The 17,146-nt window shown below is 39.6% G+C and overlaps 1 protein-coding gene across 1 annotated transcript in view; it reads left to right on the top strand.

The window, feature by feature from the left end:
- The window catches only part of LOC145876050 (uncharacterized), a 42,831-nt gene extending 41,556 nt beyond the window's left edge, over positions 1-1,275 (top strand). The window contains exon 2 of the mRNA XM_082971821.1: positions 359-1,275. Coding sequence (XP_082827947.1) covers positions 359-1,128 — 770 coding nt within the window. The 3' untranslated portion in view covers positions 1,129-1,275. The remainder of the gene's footprint in view (positions 1-358) is intronic.
- The last annotated feature ends 15,871 nt before the right edge of the window (positions 1,276-17,146 follow it).

Here is a 17,146-nt window from a genome sequence, read left to right as displayed (position 1 = left end):
GGCATCACCTTTTACAGTGGATTACCGCTGTTGTGGGCCTTTAATCATCTGTCTGACTTTGTTGTTCACACAGGAGAGAGACGGGACTATCATGGATCCTCTGGGGAGCCTCAACAACCTCATGATGCTGAAGAGGCAGAGAAGAGTCTCTCCACATTAGAACACCTCAATAAACACCTGCAGAGATCCACAGGGAAGAGAACTCACTGCTGCTCTGACTGTGGGAAGAGATTCACCTCATCAGGCATTAAAATTCATCAGAGAACACACACAGGAGAGAAATCTTATAGCTGTGGTCAATGTGGGAAGAGTTTTACTACATCTGGCCATCTGACTTCACACCAGAGAATACACACAGGAGAGAAACCTTATAGCTGTGGTCAATGTGGGAAGAGGTTTGCTGCATCTTGCCATCTGACTCAACACCAGAGAACACACACAGGAGAGAAACCTTATAGCTGTGATCAATGTGGGAAGAGTTTTGCTCGATCTGGAGAGCTGACAGCTCACCAGAGAATACACACAGGAGAGAAATCTTATAGCTGTGATCAATGTGGGAAGAGTTTTGCTCGATCTGGAGAGCTGACAGCTCACCAGAGAATACACACAGGAGATAAACCTTATAGCTGTGGTCAATGTGGGAAGAATTTTGCTGCATCTAGAACTTTGACACTACACCAGAGAACACACACAGGAGAGAAATCTTATAGCTGTGATCAATGTGGGAAGAGTTTTTGTCGATCTGGAGAGCTGACAGTGCACCAGAGAAGACACACAGGAGAGAAACCTTATAGCTGTGATCAATGTGGGAAGAGTTTTACTACATCTTTCTATCTGACTTTACACCAGAGAATACACACAGGAGAGAAACCTCATAGCTGTAATCAATGTGGGAAGACTTTTACTCAGTCAACCAACCTGGTATCACATCAGAGAACACACACAGGAGAGAAACCTTATAGCTGTGGTGAATGTGGGAAGAGTTTTACTCAGTCAAACAGCCTGGTATCACATCAGAGAACACACACAGGAGAGAAATCTCATAGCTGTAATCAATGTGGGAAGAGATACTCTGATAAAAGATCTCTGATTAAACATCAGAAAATTCATGAAGGAGTTGTTTCATGATATCAATGAATTAATGTCACAATGTAGAATGTTTTAACATTGTAGAAGGAGTATTTTAATGATGTCACAATGTAGAATGTTTTAACATTGTAGAAGGAGTATTTTAATGATGTCACAATGTAGAATGTTTTAACATTGTAGAAGGAGTATTTTAGTGATGTCACAATGTAGAATGTTTAAACATTGTAGAAGGAGTATTTTAATGATGTCACAATGTAGAATGTTTAAACATTGTAGAAGGAGTATTTTAATGATGTCACAATGTAGAATGTTTTAACATTGTAGAAGGAGTATTTTAATGATGTCACAATGTAGAATGTTTAAACATTGTAGAAGGAGTATTTTAGTGATGTCACAATGTAGAACCCTAAACGTTTGTCCCCTGTTCTATTGATTTCAACATGATATGGATATTAGCCTCAGGGGGAAAATCCAGGTCTGAAATGGAATAGTTACTATTTATGAGATTTAACAAAAAGTGACTAACAAAAAAAGAGCTGTGTTACACTTACCACGTTGGTGACCCACTGGAATCAAAATGCATCACTTCAAAATGTAGCTAGCTGTTTTCTATAAATTGTCCTCTAACCAGGGATTATTCCACATTATTCCCAGATTCCGTGTGATTTTTGAGCTGTTAGTTTTAACAGGATGTGCAACCTCATCTCCCTCCTGTCGTACAAATGATTTCAACATGATATTGATGAGTGATGACAAATAAGTGTTGTGTTCCTTTATTTAGTGACCCCTACATTTAAATGCATCACTCCAAAATGTAGCTGACTGTCTTCTGCAGGTTGTCCTCTAACCAGTGAGGTAAAATACATCTGCCATTTCCATATGTTTATTTTTTAGTTGTGTTAGTTTCAACAGCACGTACAACCTGATTTCCCCCCTAATCGATATTAGTGATTTATTGCTACTTGTCAAAACAACAGCGTTTTTGGTGCTTGTACAGTTTTATAAGGTGCTTGTTTTAAATAATACAAGTAATATGATTATTGTGACAGATGTTTGTGTATGTATTACATTTTATGTTTAGGTTTTCAATTTATCACAAACTGTTTCTGCATTTGTACTACTGATTTGGACACGTTTAAACTGTGACATTGGGGATATCTCACCTAGCAAAATGTCGTTGAAAATAAGACTATGCCCGACATTCAATATAAGTTTGGTTTTAGTTGAAAGTTGAAAAGAAAACAATTTAATTTCAACATACTTACAGCCTAAACACATAGTCACAGTACAATAATCAATTATATGAGCAATCCTACATCACTCCAGTATTTATTTACAACCTTCCACTACTGAAGAAGCATGACTCAAATCACCTCATATTTCAAACATTAAGCCTGACAAAGATACATTTTATGCCTCGCCATTAAGTGAATTATTGCTAATACATATTAACAAAGGGGTGTACATTTGGTTTTTATATTTCATGTGTAATATTCATGTAAGATTTAGTAATCATAATTATTTATGCAACCAACTGACAATTTCTGGGTACAATTATATTGACATCATTATCCTGCTTTTAGAATATCAGGGTTCATTCTCAGATGTGCCAACCCAAATGTACTAGAGCATGACATTGGGGACTGGGCCCCGATCCAACAACATGCCTATCTAGTGAACCCTGAATAGAGAGAGAAGCTCCGCAGTGAGGTGAAAAGTTACTATGGATATTGCAGGAGTTTCCTCTTGAAATCAGACATGTCTGTGGTAAGGACAACTTGGTTTCTGATTGTCTCAAAGGTGGGCAGTCAAAAAGATTTGTGTTTTGCGTTTAGCCAGTGTGTTGCCATGGATCACAATTTATTATGACTGCATGTTTTTACGTGTTGGAGATGAGTTTTGTTTGGGCTCGTTCCAAGAGGATGAGAGTTCTAGAAGCTAGTGAGTTTTAGGAAGACGAGAGTTCTAGAAGCTAGTGGGATTTAGGAAGACGAGAGTTCTAGAAGCTAGTGAGTTTTAGGAAGAGGAGAGTTCTAGAAGCTAGTGAGTTTTAGGAAGACGAGAGTTCTAGAAGCTAGTGAGTTTTAGGAAGACGAGAGTTCTAGAAGCTAGTGAGTTTTAGGATTCTATAGTAAGAAAAAGGATAAAGAAAAAGGATCAAAAATATTTCGATTGTATATATATATATTATTTAGAAATGTGTTTTTCTTGTTTTTAAATGCTGACACGTCTAGCTCGTTAGCCCGTCTAGCTCGTTAGCCCGTCTAGCTCGTTAGCACGTAGGACGCACTGATTGGTGTCACCTCGTTAGTCAGTATGTGTTACACCTGTGCTGGCTTGTCCATCTCGTTAGTGGGAAGGTGTTTCACCTGAGCTGGTCCAGGTTCTATTTAAGAGTGTCTGGCCCAGTGCTCCAGTTGTCTTGATACATGTGGAGAGGCAACACCTTTAGTTGCTCCACCTTTTTGGTTTACTTCCTGTCTTTAAGTTTGGTGTGGGTTTTTCTTTTGTTTTCCTCTTCTTGGGCAGATTTAGTGGGTCTCATGGTGGGTGTCTTTTAGCTCCCAGTTGTTGTTACTAGTCAACTTTCAGTGGACACTGAGAGCAAAACTGCAACATTATGTTATAATACTTTTATTGCATCAAATGGTTGTTTTATGCAACAGAATAGAGGGTTCTTAGAACTATTGTGTCTGTGTGTTCTACTGAGGATGGGCCTCTGGGAGAAAACACTGACAGGAGATTTACAATGTCTTTTGGGTGATAAAACCTAAAGAGACTGCATTCCAGAACATGAGTTAATGTTTCTGTTATATATGGTACCAGGGAGAGATGACCCCAGGGCCAGACCCTGGTCTCTACACAAAGAGTACTGTTTTTACAGCAGATACTGTCATACAAATCTTAAGCTTGTGACCAGTTCTATACATCTGTTGTTGGTCATGTAGGTTGAATCTTGGCTTTAAAATACCTTTGTACTTTTGTATCGTGGTTCTCAACGAGTCATCTGGGAGTGATTCGTCGACCAGCCATCATTATCGTAGAGCACTCAATTGATTCACCCTATATTTGCGTGTTGTATTGACCTGCTCCCTTATTAATAAGTTAATAAAGATTTAGTTTAAGTATAACTCTGACTTGTGTGATAAGTTTGTCTCCTCATTTGATGTTAAAGAAATTAATCACCACATTTGGGGATGTGAATCTTGACTTGGTGACCGCTCCTGGTGACCTGGGTAAATGGTGCACCAGGGATCCCTCTAACTTGGGATCTCAGGGAGACCACACTTCATGAACGGAGCAAATGGACTCACCTTTGATCTGAGAGGCAGTGAGCCGAGTGGATACCATCAGTATAGTATATACATCAGTACATCTCCAGAGGCAGCGAGCCGAGTGGATACCACATTTCGAACGTAGTTTAAAAAGAAAGAGGTGAGTGAAACACGCAAAGTGGAGTTTTTAGAAAAGCCTCGTAGGCTCTGAGTGTGTATTCCTGGGGGGGGGGGGGGGGGGGGGCCTTGGAGGTGTAAACAGGGCCCAGCCAGCTGTGAACTGAATGAAAACTAGAATCTGTGTTTACTAGTTAAGACCATTTATGATATAGTATAAGCTAGTAAGGTGCACCTGTAATTATTTTAAACATATACTTGATTTAAACCTGTAATAGTTAGTTAACGTTAGCTAGTTCATTATCACAAAAGTGAGAACTGCTCTAGATTGGAAACTTACGTTAATGAGAGTAAAGCCATGTTGGCTTTATGGAAACTTGTTTTAAACCTGTACTTATTCTAAACCTGTAATTATTTTAAACCTGTACCTCATTTTACAAGTAATGAAAAATGTATGAGTTGCATTATCCTAGGAACTAACCATGAGATAGAAATGTGAAAATATTTCTGCAGGTTAAAATATTGTTGAAAAACAACTAATTGATTAGTTATGTTTGAGAATAGCATTGTGTGACAGGCTGACTTGAAAGATTATACTCAACATTTTGCTGCGTGGCAATACTGTGTTTGGATTCTGAAGGGCATTTATACAAATGAGGTAGTCTAGACACTGTATTAATACCATTATGCATTTGAATCCCATCTACAGCTACCATCTAAGATATTAATTTCCCTCCACAAGGGGGCGGACATGTAACGTTTCCCAAATGGGATAGTATTGTACATGTAACGTTTCCAAAATGGGATAGTATTGTACATGTAAGGTTTCCAAAATGGGATAGTATTGTACATGTAATGTTTCCAAAATGGGATAGTATTGTACATGTAATGTTTCCAAAATGGGATAGTATTGTACATGTAATGTTTCCAAAATGGGATAGTATTGTACATGTAACGTTTCCAAAATGGGATAGTATTGTACATGTAACGTTATGCCCCCTTGTGAGTTAATAGTATTGCATGCTGTAGCAGGCTATATAAAGAGGAAGACCTCCATTGACGATTCAGTTCGTTGTAACATCTCGTCTGGACAGGTCACCGTCCTTACTTAGTTAGTTAGTTAGTTAGTTAATGAACTAGCTAACGTTAGCTTCGTTATCACAAAAGTGAAACTGCTCTAGATTGGAAACTTACGTTAATGAGTGTAAAGCCATGTTGTCTTTATGGAAACGATATACAATATATGGGAAAGAATATAGTTGAGGAAATAATCCAAACCTAGTTGTGCCTAGTTAGGACATAACGTTAGCTAGCTAGCTAACGGTACTGTACTGTAGCTCATACAACGCCGACGGTCAAACCCGGCTTTCTAATATTTACGTTCATTAACTATAGTAACGTTATGGAAGATATTCACAGAAAACTATCATTGTCTTCGTTATTCATTATTAGTATGTTATATTATTATAATACATTATTTCGAGACATATTCAGAGCCAAACATCAACCCAACTTAACCTTTTTAACTGTTGTCGCATCCAAACTTGTCACCATCGTTTTCAGTTGTAATTGCGAAGTTCCCGGAAGAAGTCCAGCAACAACGGAGGTTCCTCGATGAACCCACCTTCTAACAAGTTCTTTGAAGAACCTTTTGGGGATGTTTTTCATTGACCAAGAACCCTACGGTTCTTAGGGGATCTGAGAACAACCCCAGTTGAACCCTTCATTTTTAGAGTGTAGTCGGCTCTATTTACTCTCAGATTCAAACATGATGATTAGCATCAACGATCAAGTCAGCTGCTGCTGCTCCAATACAGTATGAGGTGAGACGGTGAACTGATGTTGAACTGGGCAGTCAGCTGCTGCTGCTCCAATACAGTATGAGGTGAGACGGTGAACTGATGTTGAACTGGGCAGTCAGCTGCTGCTGCTCCAATACAGTATGAGGTGAGACGGTGAACTGATGTTGAACCGGGCAGTCAGCTGCTGCTGCTCCAATACAGTATGAGGTGAGACGGTGAACTGATGTTGAACCGGGCAGTCAGCTGCTGCTGCTCCAATACAGTATGAGGTGAGACGGTGAACTGATGTTGAACTGGGCAGTCAGCTGCTGCTGCTCCAACACAGTATGAGGTGAGACGGTGAACTGGGCAGTCAGCTGCTGCTGCTCCAATACAGTATGAGGTGAGACGGTGAACTGATGTTGAACTGGGCAGTCAGCTGCTGCTGCTCCAATACAGTATGAGGTGAGACAGTGAACTGATGTTGAATCATAATGATTAAGTTAATTAAAATGAATTAGTGAAACTGTTAAAAAATAGTATATGTCATATTCAATATTTTACTCTATTGTTATCATATAGAAACATAATGGAATATTGTACATCATATTAAATATATTACTGTATTGTTATCATATAGAAACATCATGGAATATTGTACATCATATTAAATATATTACTGTATTGTTATCATATAGAAACATCATGGAATATTGTACATCATATTAAATATATTACTCTATTGTTATCATATAGAAACATCATGGAATATTGTACATCATATTAGCATCAACATACATTATTGTTTCATTCAATTTCACATAATAAGGATATTTAATATTTTCAAGTTCAGAAGTCAGAACTCATCACCTGCTATGTAAAAGAGACAGAAGAATGCACAATGGTCAATGCTATCTGGGATCCTTGGGACATCGCTACCCTAAACCCTAACCTTAACCCCTACCTTAACCATTTAAAATGTCAACTTCAACGGGCTATGGACGTCCCAAGGATGTATCTCTACCTGAAAATACATGATCTAAGTGATTGATAGTTGGTATTCAGCAGTCATAAAGCCTTATTTACTTTAATGAACTACTAAAATAGTGATATTGTCAGACAGCATAGACAGCAGTTCTACACTTTATTGACTGACTGATCCATTCATCCTTCCATCCCTCCTCAGCCTTCCTCTCCTCTGAAGACCCAGTGAGGGTGGAGCTCAGTCAGAGTGCTGTTGAGGGACTGGTTAGGAAGAACACTTCTACAGCCAGAGAGGTGAGAGGTCACACATGGTTTAGATGGTAAATATTTATGTCCCCTTAGCGGTTCATCACGTCAGCAAAAGGAATATGTTCCATCATCTATGTTTATTTACATTAGTGCAAATTGTCCACTGGTATTGGTGTAATTTCTCACCCCTTTTGGCTGTATGAAAGTGAATTTCCCCTCAGGCATACATACATGTTTCTTGTTATTACCCGAGCCACCTGAGCCACTGCCTGTTCACCCCGCTATCATTCAGAAGGCGAGATCAGTACAGGTGCATCAAAGCTGAGACCGAAAGACTGAAAAACAGCTTCTATCTCAAGGTCATCAGACTGTTAAACAGCACAGAGAGGCTGCAGCCTACATATAGACTTGACATCATTGGCCACTTTAATAAATGGAACACTAGTCACTTTAATAATGTTTGCATATCATTTCTCATCTCATATGTAGAAACTGTATCTCAGTCTATGCTGCTCTGACATTGTTTATCCATATATTTATATATTCCTAATTCCATTCCTTTACTTAGATTTGTGTGTATTAGGTATTTGTTGTGAAATTGTTAGATATTACTTGTTAGATATTCCTGCACTGTGGGAACTAGAAGGACAAGCCTTTCACTACACCTGCAATAACATCTGCTGAACACCTGTATGTGACCAACAACATTTGATTTGTTATGAAGGTCATTTGTGTCAAATGTACTTTTCCCCTCATTCACCCCACCTCTTTACATTGCTTATGCATATTCAGTGGCCTGACTGCGTCCAGACTATGTCAAAGGCCCATCCTGGTAGATCTGAACCTAATGCAGCATGGAGTGATCAGATGACAGAAGTCACATTTAGGTGCCAGGTGTAACTGAGGCCATAGATGCTCCATATCCATTACTTTAAGTGTTGTATATAATATGACTAAATGTGTTTCTGTGTTGCAGGGGCAGTCAGAAATGGAACAGCAAGGCCACAGAACATGACATAAGCAGAGCTGTGGGAGACCACCTCAAACCCCTGGTAGAGCCGGGGGTGGTGTTTACCACTCCACCACGCCTTCAGCAGGCTGGAAAAGTGGGATTGATACAGTTTTTCATACTAAGGTGGACCAATAGTTTGTTGATTGGTCAGTCATTGGGTTAATTTGTTTTACAATATGTTCAAATCAAGCTTTATTTATACAGCACATTTCAGACATGGATGCAACACAATGGCTTCACAGGAAAAAACAATGAAAATAATCAGAAATATTTAGTACACAAATATGATGATAAAAAACAATAACTGAAAGACTAATGAGCATCGTAAGGAAATGCCATTGATTAAAATATCAACAATATGATGCAATATCCAACCCAAAATATAACTTGTTTTTTTAGGAGGGGCTCTGAAAGACACTATGGGGGTGTCCACTGGAAGTTGACTAGTAACAACAACTGGGACCTAAAAGACACCCACCATGAGATCCACTAAATCTGCCCAAGAAGAGGAAAACAAAAGAAAATCCCACACCAAACTTAAAGACAGGAAGTAAACCAAAAAGGTGGAGCAACTAAAGGTGTTGACTCTCCACATGTATCAAGACAACTGGAGCACTGGGCCAGACACTCTTAAATAGAACCTGGACCAGCTCAGGTGAAACACCTTCCCACTAACGAGATGGACAAGCCAGCACAGGTGTAACACATACTGACTAACGAGGTGACACCAATCAGTGCGTCCTACGTGCTAACGAGCTAGACGTGCTGACGGGCTAGACGTGCTGACGGAGCTAGACGTGCTAACGAGCTAGACGTGCTAACGGGCTAGACGGGCTAACGAGCTAGACGTGCTAACGAGCTAGACGTGCTAACGAGCTAGACGGGCTAACGAGCTAGACGGGCTAATGAGCTAGACGGGCTAACGAGCTAGACGTGCTAACGAGCTAGACGTGCTAAAGTCCAACCTCAAAACAAAATGGAAAAACCAAAGCCTGTAACACCTTAAGACAACAAATATATCCTATATTTTTGTTGGAAAAGTTTGCTCACCACCAACAGAAAACAACTTCCATTTCACATGATAATCAACTACAATGCTTCACCTTCACCAATATAAACATGGTGTCTACTGGATGTCAACAATTAAAAACAAGAAAAAAACACGTATTTCTAAATAATAATATACAATAGTATTATTTGTTTCTCCTTTTTCTTTCTATAGAATCCTAAAACTCACTAGCTTCTAGAACTCTCGTCTTCCTAAATCCCACTAGCTTCTAGAACTCTCCTCTTCCTAAATCCCACTAGCTTCTAGAACACTCATCTTCCTAAAACTCACTAGATTCTAGAACTCTCCTCTTCCTAAAACTCACTAGATTCTAGAACTCTCATCTTCCTAAAACCCACTAGATTCTAGAACTCTCGTCTTCCTAAAACTCACTAGCTTCTAGAACTCTCGTCTTCCTAAAACCCACTAGCTTCTAGAACTCTCGTCCCCTTGGAACGAGCCCAAACAAAACTCATCTCCAATACGGAAAAACGTGCAGTCAAAATAAATTCTGATCCATGGCAACGCACTGCCTAAACACAAAACACAAATCTTATATCCATTTGGGGGGAAATCAGGTTGAACCTGCTCCTGAAACTAACACAACAAAACACATGGAAATGGAGATATATTTTACCTCACTGGTTAGAGGACAACCTGCAGAAGACAGTCAGCTACATTTTGGAGTGATGCATTTAAATGTAGGGGTCACTAAACAAAGGAACATAACACTTATTTGTCATCACTCATCGATATCATGTTGAAATCAATTGTGCGAGAGGAGGGAGATGAGGTTGCACGTCCTGTTAAAACTAACAGCTCAAAAACCACACGGAATCTGGGAATAATGTGTACATCACTGGTTAAAGGACAACTGGTAGAAAACAGCTGGCTACATTTTGATTCAAGTGGGTCACCAATGCTGTAAATGTAACACAGCTCTTTTTTTGTTAGTCACTTTTTGTTAAATCACATAAATAGTAACTCTTCCATTTCAGAGCCTGGATTTTCCCCCTGAGGCTAATATCCATATCATGTTGAAATCAATAGAACAGGGGACAAACGTTTAGGGTTCTACATTGTGACATCAAATTAAAATATTAATTGATTAAAATATATTAAAATATATTAAAATATATTGATATCATTTAACAACTCCTTCATGTATTTTCTGATATTTGATCAGAGGTCTTTTATCAGATTATCTCTGGTCACAGCTATAAGATAAGAGATTTCTCTCCTGTCTGTGTTCTCTTGTGTACTGTCAGCTCTCCAGATCGACCAAAACTCTTCCCACAATGATTACAGCTAAAAGGTTTCTCTCCTGTGTGTATTCTCTGGTGTAAAGTCAGAGAGCCAGACTTACTAAAACTCTTCCCACATTGATCACAGCTATAAGGTTTCTCTCCTGTGTGTATTCTCTGGTGCACTGTCAGCTCTCCAGATCGACCATAACTCTTCCCACACTGATCACAGCTAAAAGGTTTCTCTCCTGTGTGTGTTCTCTGGTGTAAAGTCAGAGAGCCAGACTTACTAAAACTCTTCCCACACTGATCACAGCTACAAGGTTTCTCTCCTGTGTGTATTCTCTGGTGTAGAGTCAGCGTGCTAGATGCAGCAAAACTCTTCCCACCTTGACCACAGCTATAAGGTTTCTCTCCTGTGTGTGTTCTCTGGTGTAAAGTCAGAGAGCCAGACATACTAAAACCCTTCCCACATTGATCACAGCTATAAGGTTTCTCTCCTGTGTGTGTTCTCTGGTGTGATATCAGGCTGGTTGACTGAGTAAACCTCTTCCCACATTGACCACAGCTATAAGATTTCTCTCCTGTGTGGGTTCTCTGGTGTAAAGTCAGAGAGCCAGACTTACTAAAACTCTTCCCACATTGATCACAGCTATAAGGTTTCTCTCCTGTGTGTGTTCTCTGGTGCACTGTCAGATCTCCAGATCGACCAAAACGCTTCCCACACTGATCACAGCAATTTTTTTTTTTTTTTTTTCACCTTTATTTAACCAGGTAGGCAAGTTGAGAACAAGTTCTCATTTACAATTGCGACCTGGCCAAGATAAAGCAAAGCAGTTCGACAACATACAAAAACACAGAGTTACACATGGAGTAAAACAACATACAATCAATGATGCAGTAGAAAAAAAAAAAAAAGACTATATACAATGTGAGCAAATGATGTGAGATAAGGGAGGTAAAGGCAAAAAAATGCCATGGTGGCAAAGTAAATAAAGTATAGCAAGAAAAACACTGGAATGGTAGATTTGTAGTTTGAAGAAAGTTCAGAGATAAAAATATAAATAATATGGTGCAAAGGAACAAAATAAATAAAATAAATAAATACAGTAGGGGAAGAGGTAGTAGTTTGGGCTAAATTATAGATGGGCTATGTACAGGTGCAGTGATCTGTGAGCTGCTCTGACAGCTGGTGCTTAAAGCTAGTGAGGGAGATGAGTGTTTCCAGTTTCAGAGATTTTTGTAGTTCGTTCCAGTCATTGGCAGCAGAGAACTGGAAGGAGAGACGACCAAAGGAGGAGTTGGCTTTAGGGGTGACCAGAGAGATATACCTGCTGAAGCGCGTGCTACAGGTGGGTGCTGCTATGGTGACCAGTGAGCGGAGATAAGGGGGGACTTTACCTAGCAGGGTCTTGTAGATGACCTGGAGCCAATGTGTTTGGCGACGATTATGAAGCGAAGGCCAGCCAACGAGAGCGTACAGGTCGCAGTGGTGGGTAGTATATGGGGCTTTGGTGACAAAACGGATGGCACTGTGATAGACTGCATCCAGCTTGTTGAGTAGGGTATTGGAAGCTATTTTGTAAATGACATCGCCGAAGTCGAGGATTGGTAGGATGGTCAGTTTTACGAGGGTATGTTTGGCAGCATGAGTGAAGGATGCTTTGTTGCGAAATAGGAAGCCAATTCGAGATTTCACTTTGGATTGGAGATGATTGATGTGAGTCTGGTAGGCCAGTTGAGAACAAGTTCTCATTTACAACTGCGACCTGGCCAAGATAAAGCAAAGCAGTGCGACACAAACAACACAGAGTTACACATGGAATAAAACAAACATACAGTCAATAACACAATAGAAAAGTCTATATACAGTGTGTGCAAATGGAGTACGGAGGTAAGGCAATAAATAGGCCATAGTAGCAAAGTAATTACAATTTAACAAATGAACACTGGAGTGATAGATGTGCAGATGATGATGTGCAAGTAGAAATACTGGTGTGCAAAAGAGCAAAAAAGTAAATAAAAACATGGGGATGAGGTAGGTAGTTGGATGGGCTATTTACAGATGGGCTATTTACAGATGGGCTGTGTACAGCTGCAGCGATCGGTAAGCTGCTCAGATAGCTGATGCTTAAAGTTAGTGAGGAAGATATATGTCTCCAACTTCAGCGATTTTTGCAATTCGTTCAAGTCATTGGCAGCAGAGAACTAGAAAGAAATGTGTCCAAAGTAGGTGTTGGCTTTGGGGATGACCAGTGAGCTATACCTGCTGGAGCGCGTGCTATGGGTGGGTGTTGCTATGGTGACCTGTGAGCTGAGTGAAGGCGGCCTAGCAAAGACCTATAGATGACCTGGAGCCAGTGGGTTTGGCGACGAATATGTAGCGAGGGCCAGCCGACGAGAGCATACAGGTCGCAGTGGTGGGTGCTTGATAAGAGAATTATCTATTAAATGTAAATTAATCAATAAACCATGATGAATTATTAGTCATACAGCAGGTTTAATGAATAATCAAAGTAAAGATCAATGTAGGGATCGATTGGTCTGATTAGTTCCGGAAAGTCCAGGAACCACTGGAGAGGGAAAGAAATGTGTGTATGCAATTAGTATAGAGAGATAGAGAAGCAGATGGTAAAGGGGGTGAAAGCTTCAACGCATTTCTAACCTTGAAGGAAAGGAACAGGCTGAGCTCGGGATAGTGATAAACAGTGTGAGAAGTTTATGGGGGATGCAGGTCACCAACGGATTGTGTGTAAATGCATGTGCGTAAGTAAGCAAGAACTATATAATGACTGTTTTGTTATCCTGACCTCAGAACGTTCTCTGAATAAAGCTACAGATACCTTTTGCAGAAAGCTGAGTCCTTGCCTAATTATTTGAACCCATTGTCTTACAAACTTTGGGCATTAGTCAAGGCGAATTGATTATTGATTATTATCATAAAAGATATAAAATTCCTTTAACAGTGCTATATGGGGCTTTGGTGACAAAATGGTTGGCACTGTGATAGACTGCATCCAGTTTGCTGAGTAGAGTGTTGGAGGCTATTTTGAAAATGACATCGCCGAAGTCAAGGATTTATAAGATAGTCAGTTTTACTAGGGTATGTTTGGCAGTGTGAGTGAAGGAGGCTTTGTTGCGAAATATGAAGCCGATTCTAGATTTAATTTTGGATTGGAAATGCTTAACTTCATCGGGGTAGGGGGCAGTATTTTCACATCCGGATGAAAAGCATGCCCAGAGTAAACTGCCTGCTACTCAGTCCCAAAAGCTAGAATATGCATATAATTAGTAGATTTGGATAGAAAACACTGAAGTGTCTAAAACGGTTTGAATAATGTCTGTGAGTATAACAGAACTCATATGTCAGGCAAAACCTTAGAAAAATCCAACCAGGAAGTGTGGAAATCTGAGGTTTGTAGTTTTTCAAGAGATTGCCTATTTAACATCCAATATACAGTGTCTATGGGGTCATATTGCACTTCCAAAGGCTTCCACTAGATGTCAACAGTCTTTAGAACGTTGTTTCAGGCTTCTACTGTGAATGGGGAGAGAATAAGAGCTGATTGAGTCAGGTGTCTTATTTTAGTTATGTGCGCAGCCATGAGCACGAGCTCAGTTCTCTTTCCTTTATGAAGACAAAGGACTTGTCCGGTTGGAATATTATGGAAGATTTATGATAAAAACATCCTAAAGATTGATTCTACACATCGTTTGACGTGTTTCTACAAACTGTAATATAACTTTTTTGACTTTTCGTCTGGACTTTAGTGCGCGCGCCTTCTGCATTTGGAATAGTGAACCTAACACGCGAACAAAATGGAGGTATTTGGACATAAACATGAACTTTATCGAACAAAACGTACATGTATTGTGGAACTGGGATTCCTGGGAGTGCATTCCGATGAAAATCATCAAAGGTAAGTGAATATTTATAATGCTATTTCTGACTTCTGTTGACTCCACAACATGGCGGGTATCTGTATGGCTTGTTTTGGTGTCTGAGCGCTGTACTCAGATTATTGCAAAGTGTGCTTTCGCCGTAAAGCTTTTTTGAAATCTGACACAGCGGTTGCATTAAGGAGAAGTATATCTTTAATTCTATGCATAACAGTTGTATATTTTATCAACGTTTATGATGAGTATTTCTGTAAATTGATGTGCTCATTCATCGGGGGTTTTGGAGGCAAAACATTTCTGAACATTACATGCCAATGTAAAATGGGGTTTTTGGATATAAATATGAACTTTATCGAGCAAAACATACATATATTGTGTAACATGAAGTCCTATGAGTGCCACCTGATGAAGATCATCAAAGGTTAGTGATTAATTTTAGCTATATTTCTGGTTTTTGTGACGCCTCTCCTTGCTTGGAAAATGGCTGTGTGGTTTTTCTTGTCTAGGTGGTGTCCTAACATAATCTTTCGCCGTAAAGTGTTTTTGAAATCGGACACTGTGGTTGGATTAATGAGAAGTGTACCTTTACAATGGTGTATAATACTTGTATGTGTGAGAAATTTGAATTATGAGATTTTTGTTGTTTTGAATTTGGCGCCCTGCTATTTCAATGGCTGTTGGCGAGGTGTGACGGTAGCGTCCCACCTACCCCAAAGAGGTTTTAACATGCCGGTACATACTGCTGTAATAACATGCAAGCAAATTGTCAGCCAAAATATCGTGTAAGGTAACTTACTTGAAAAGAAATGTCTTTATTATATTGCTTAACATGTTCTTAACATTTGTCATAATTAGTTAAAGCAATGAATTTGTTTCGGCTCTCGTTGGACTTCGGCTGCATATTTTCCGCCATTTTCTTCAAATCTGAAAATGATGTGAAGCTACGTCCATTTCATGAAGAATTGCATTATGGGCCCTAAAGTACTGCGTGTATACGTCATATTTTGGCGAATTTAGTACGACATCCGGGAACTTTTGGCATACTAACTACATCAACGACATCATAACCGCCATCGATAAGAGACATTACTGTGCAGCCGTATTCATCGACCTGGCCAAGGCTTTCGACTCTGTCAATCACCACATTCTTATTGGCAAACTCGACAGCCTTGGTTTCTCAAATGATTGCCTCGCCTGGTTTACCTACTACTTCTCTGATAGAGTTCAGTGTGTCAAATCGGAGGGCCTGTTGTCCGGGCCTCTGGCAGTCTATGGGGGTGCCACAGGGTTCAATTCTCAGGCCGACTCTCTTCTCTGTATACATCAATGATGTCGCTCTTGCTGCTGGTGAGTCTCTGATCCACCTCTACGCAGATGACACCATTCTGTATACTTCTGGCTCCTCTTTGGACACTGTGTTAACCTCTTGGGGCTAGGTGGGACGCTAGCGTGCCACCCGTGGTGCACTCCATCAACAGCAGGTGCATTTCAAGAGCGGCAAATTTGAATCCAAATAAATGTCAAAATTCAAATTTTTCAAAAATACAACTATGTTACACCATTTGAAAGATAAACATCTCCTTAATCTAACCACGTTTTACGATTTCAAAAAGGTTTTACGGCGAAAGCATAAATTTAGAGTATGTTAGGACAGTACATTTACAAGAGTTGTGTGTAATGTTTTGTCAAGTCAAAGACAGGGTCACCAAAACCATAAAACCAGCTAAAATGATGCACTAACCTTTTACAATCTCCATCAGATGACACTCCTAGGACATTATGTTAGACAATGCATGCATTTTTAGTTCTATCAAGTTCATTTTTATATCCAAAAACAGCGTTTTACTATGGCATTGATGTTGAGGAAATCGTTTCCCTCCAATAACCGGCAGTCAAGTCAGCGTCAGAAATTAAATAATTAAAATTAGAAAACATTGTTAAAATATTATATTGTCATTTAAAGAATTATAGATTTACATCTCTTGAACGCAATCAACTTGCCAGATTTAAAAATAACCTTACTGGGAAATCACACTTTGCAATAATCTGAGCACTGCGCCCAGAAAAATACGCGTTGCGATACAGACTAGACGTCATGTTGGGGAGATCTAAAATCGAAAATACTATGTAAATAATCCATTACCTTTGATTCTCTTCATCAGATGTCACTTCCAGGTATCACAGGTCCATAACGAATGTAGTTTTGTTCAAAAAAGCTCATCATTTATGTCCAAAAATCTCCGTCTCGTTAGCACATGATGTAAGCCAGCCGGACTTCTCGTCATGAACGAGGGGAAAAAATATATTTCCGTTCGTTCAAACATGTCAAACGTTGTATAGCATAAATCATTAGGGCCTTTTTTAACCAGAACATGAATAATATTCAAGGTGGACGAATGCATACTCTTTTATAACCTATTGGAACGAGGGTACCCAACATGAAGTAG

Source organism: Salmo salar, unplaced genomic scaffold (genome assembly GCF_965601325.2).
Source record: "Salmo salar unplaced genomic scaffold, fSalSal1 ptg000432l, whole genome shotgun sequence".
NCBI classification, from domain to species: Eukaryota; Metazoa; Chordata; class Actinopteri; order Salmoniformes; family Salmonidae; genus Salmo; species Salmo salar.
The sequence above is the reverse complement of the archived record's forward strand: the minus strand, read 5'-3'. Positions and strand labels throughout refer to the sequence as shown.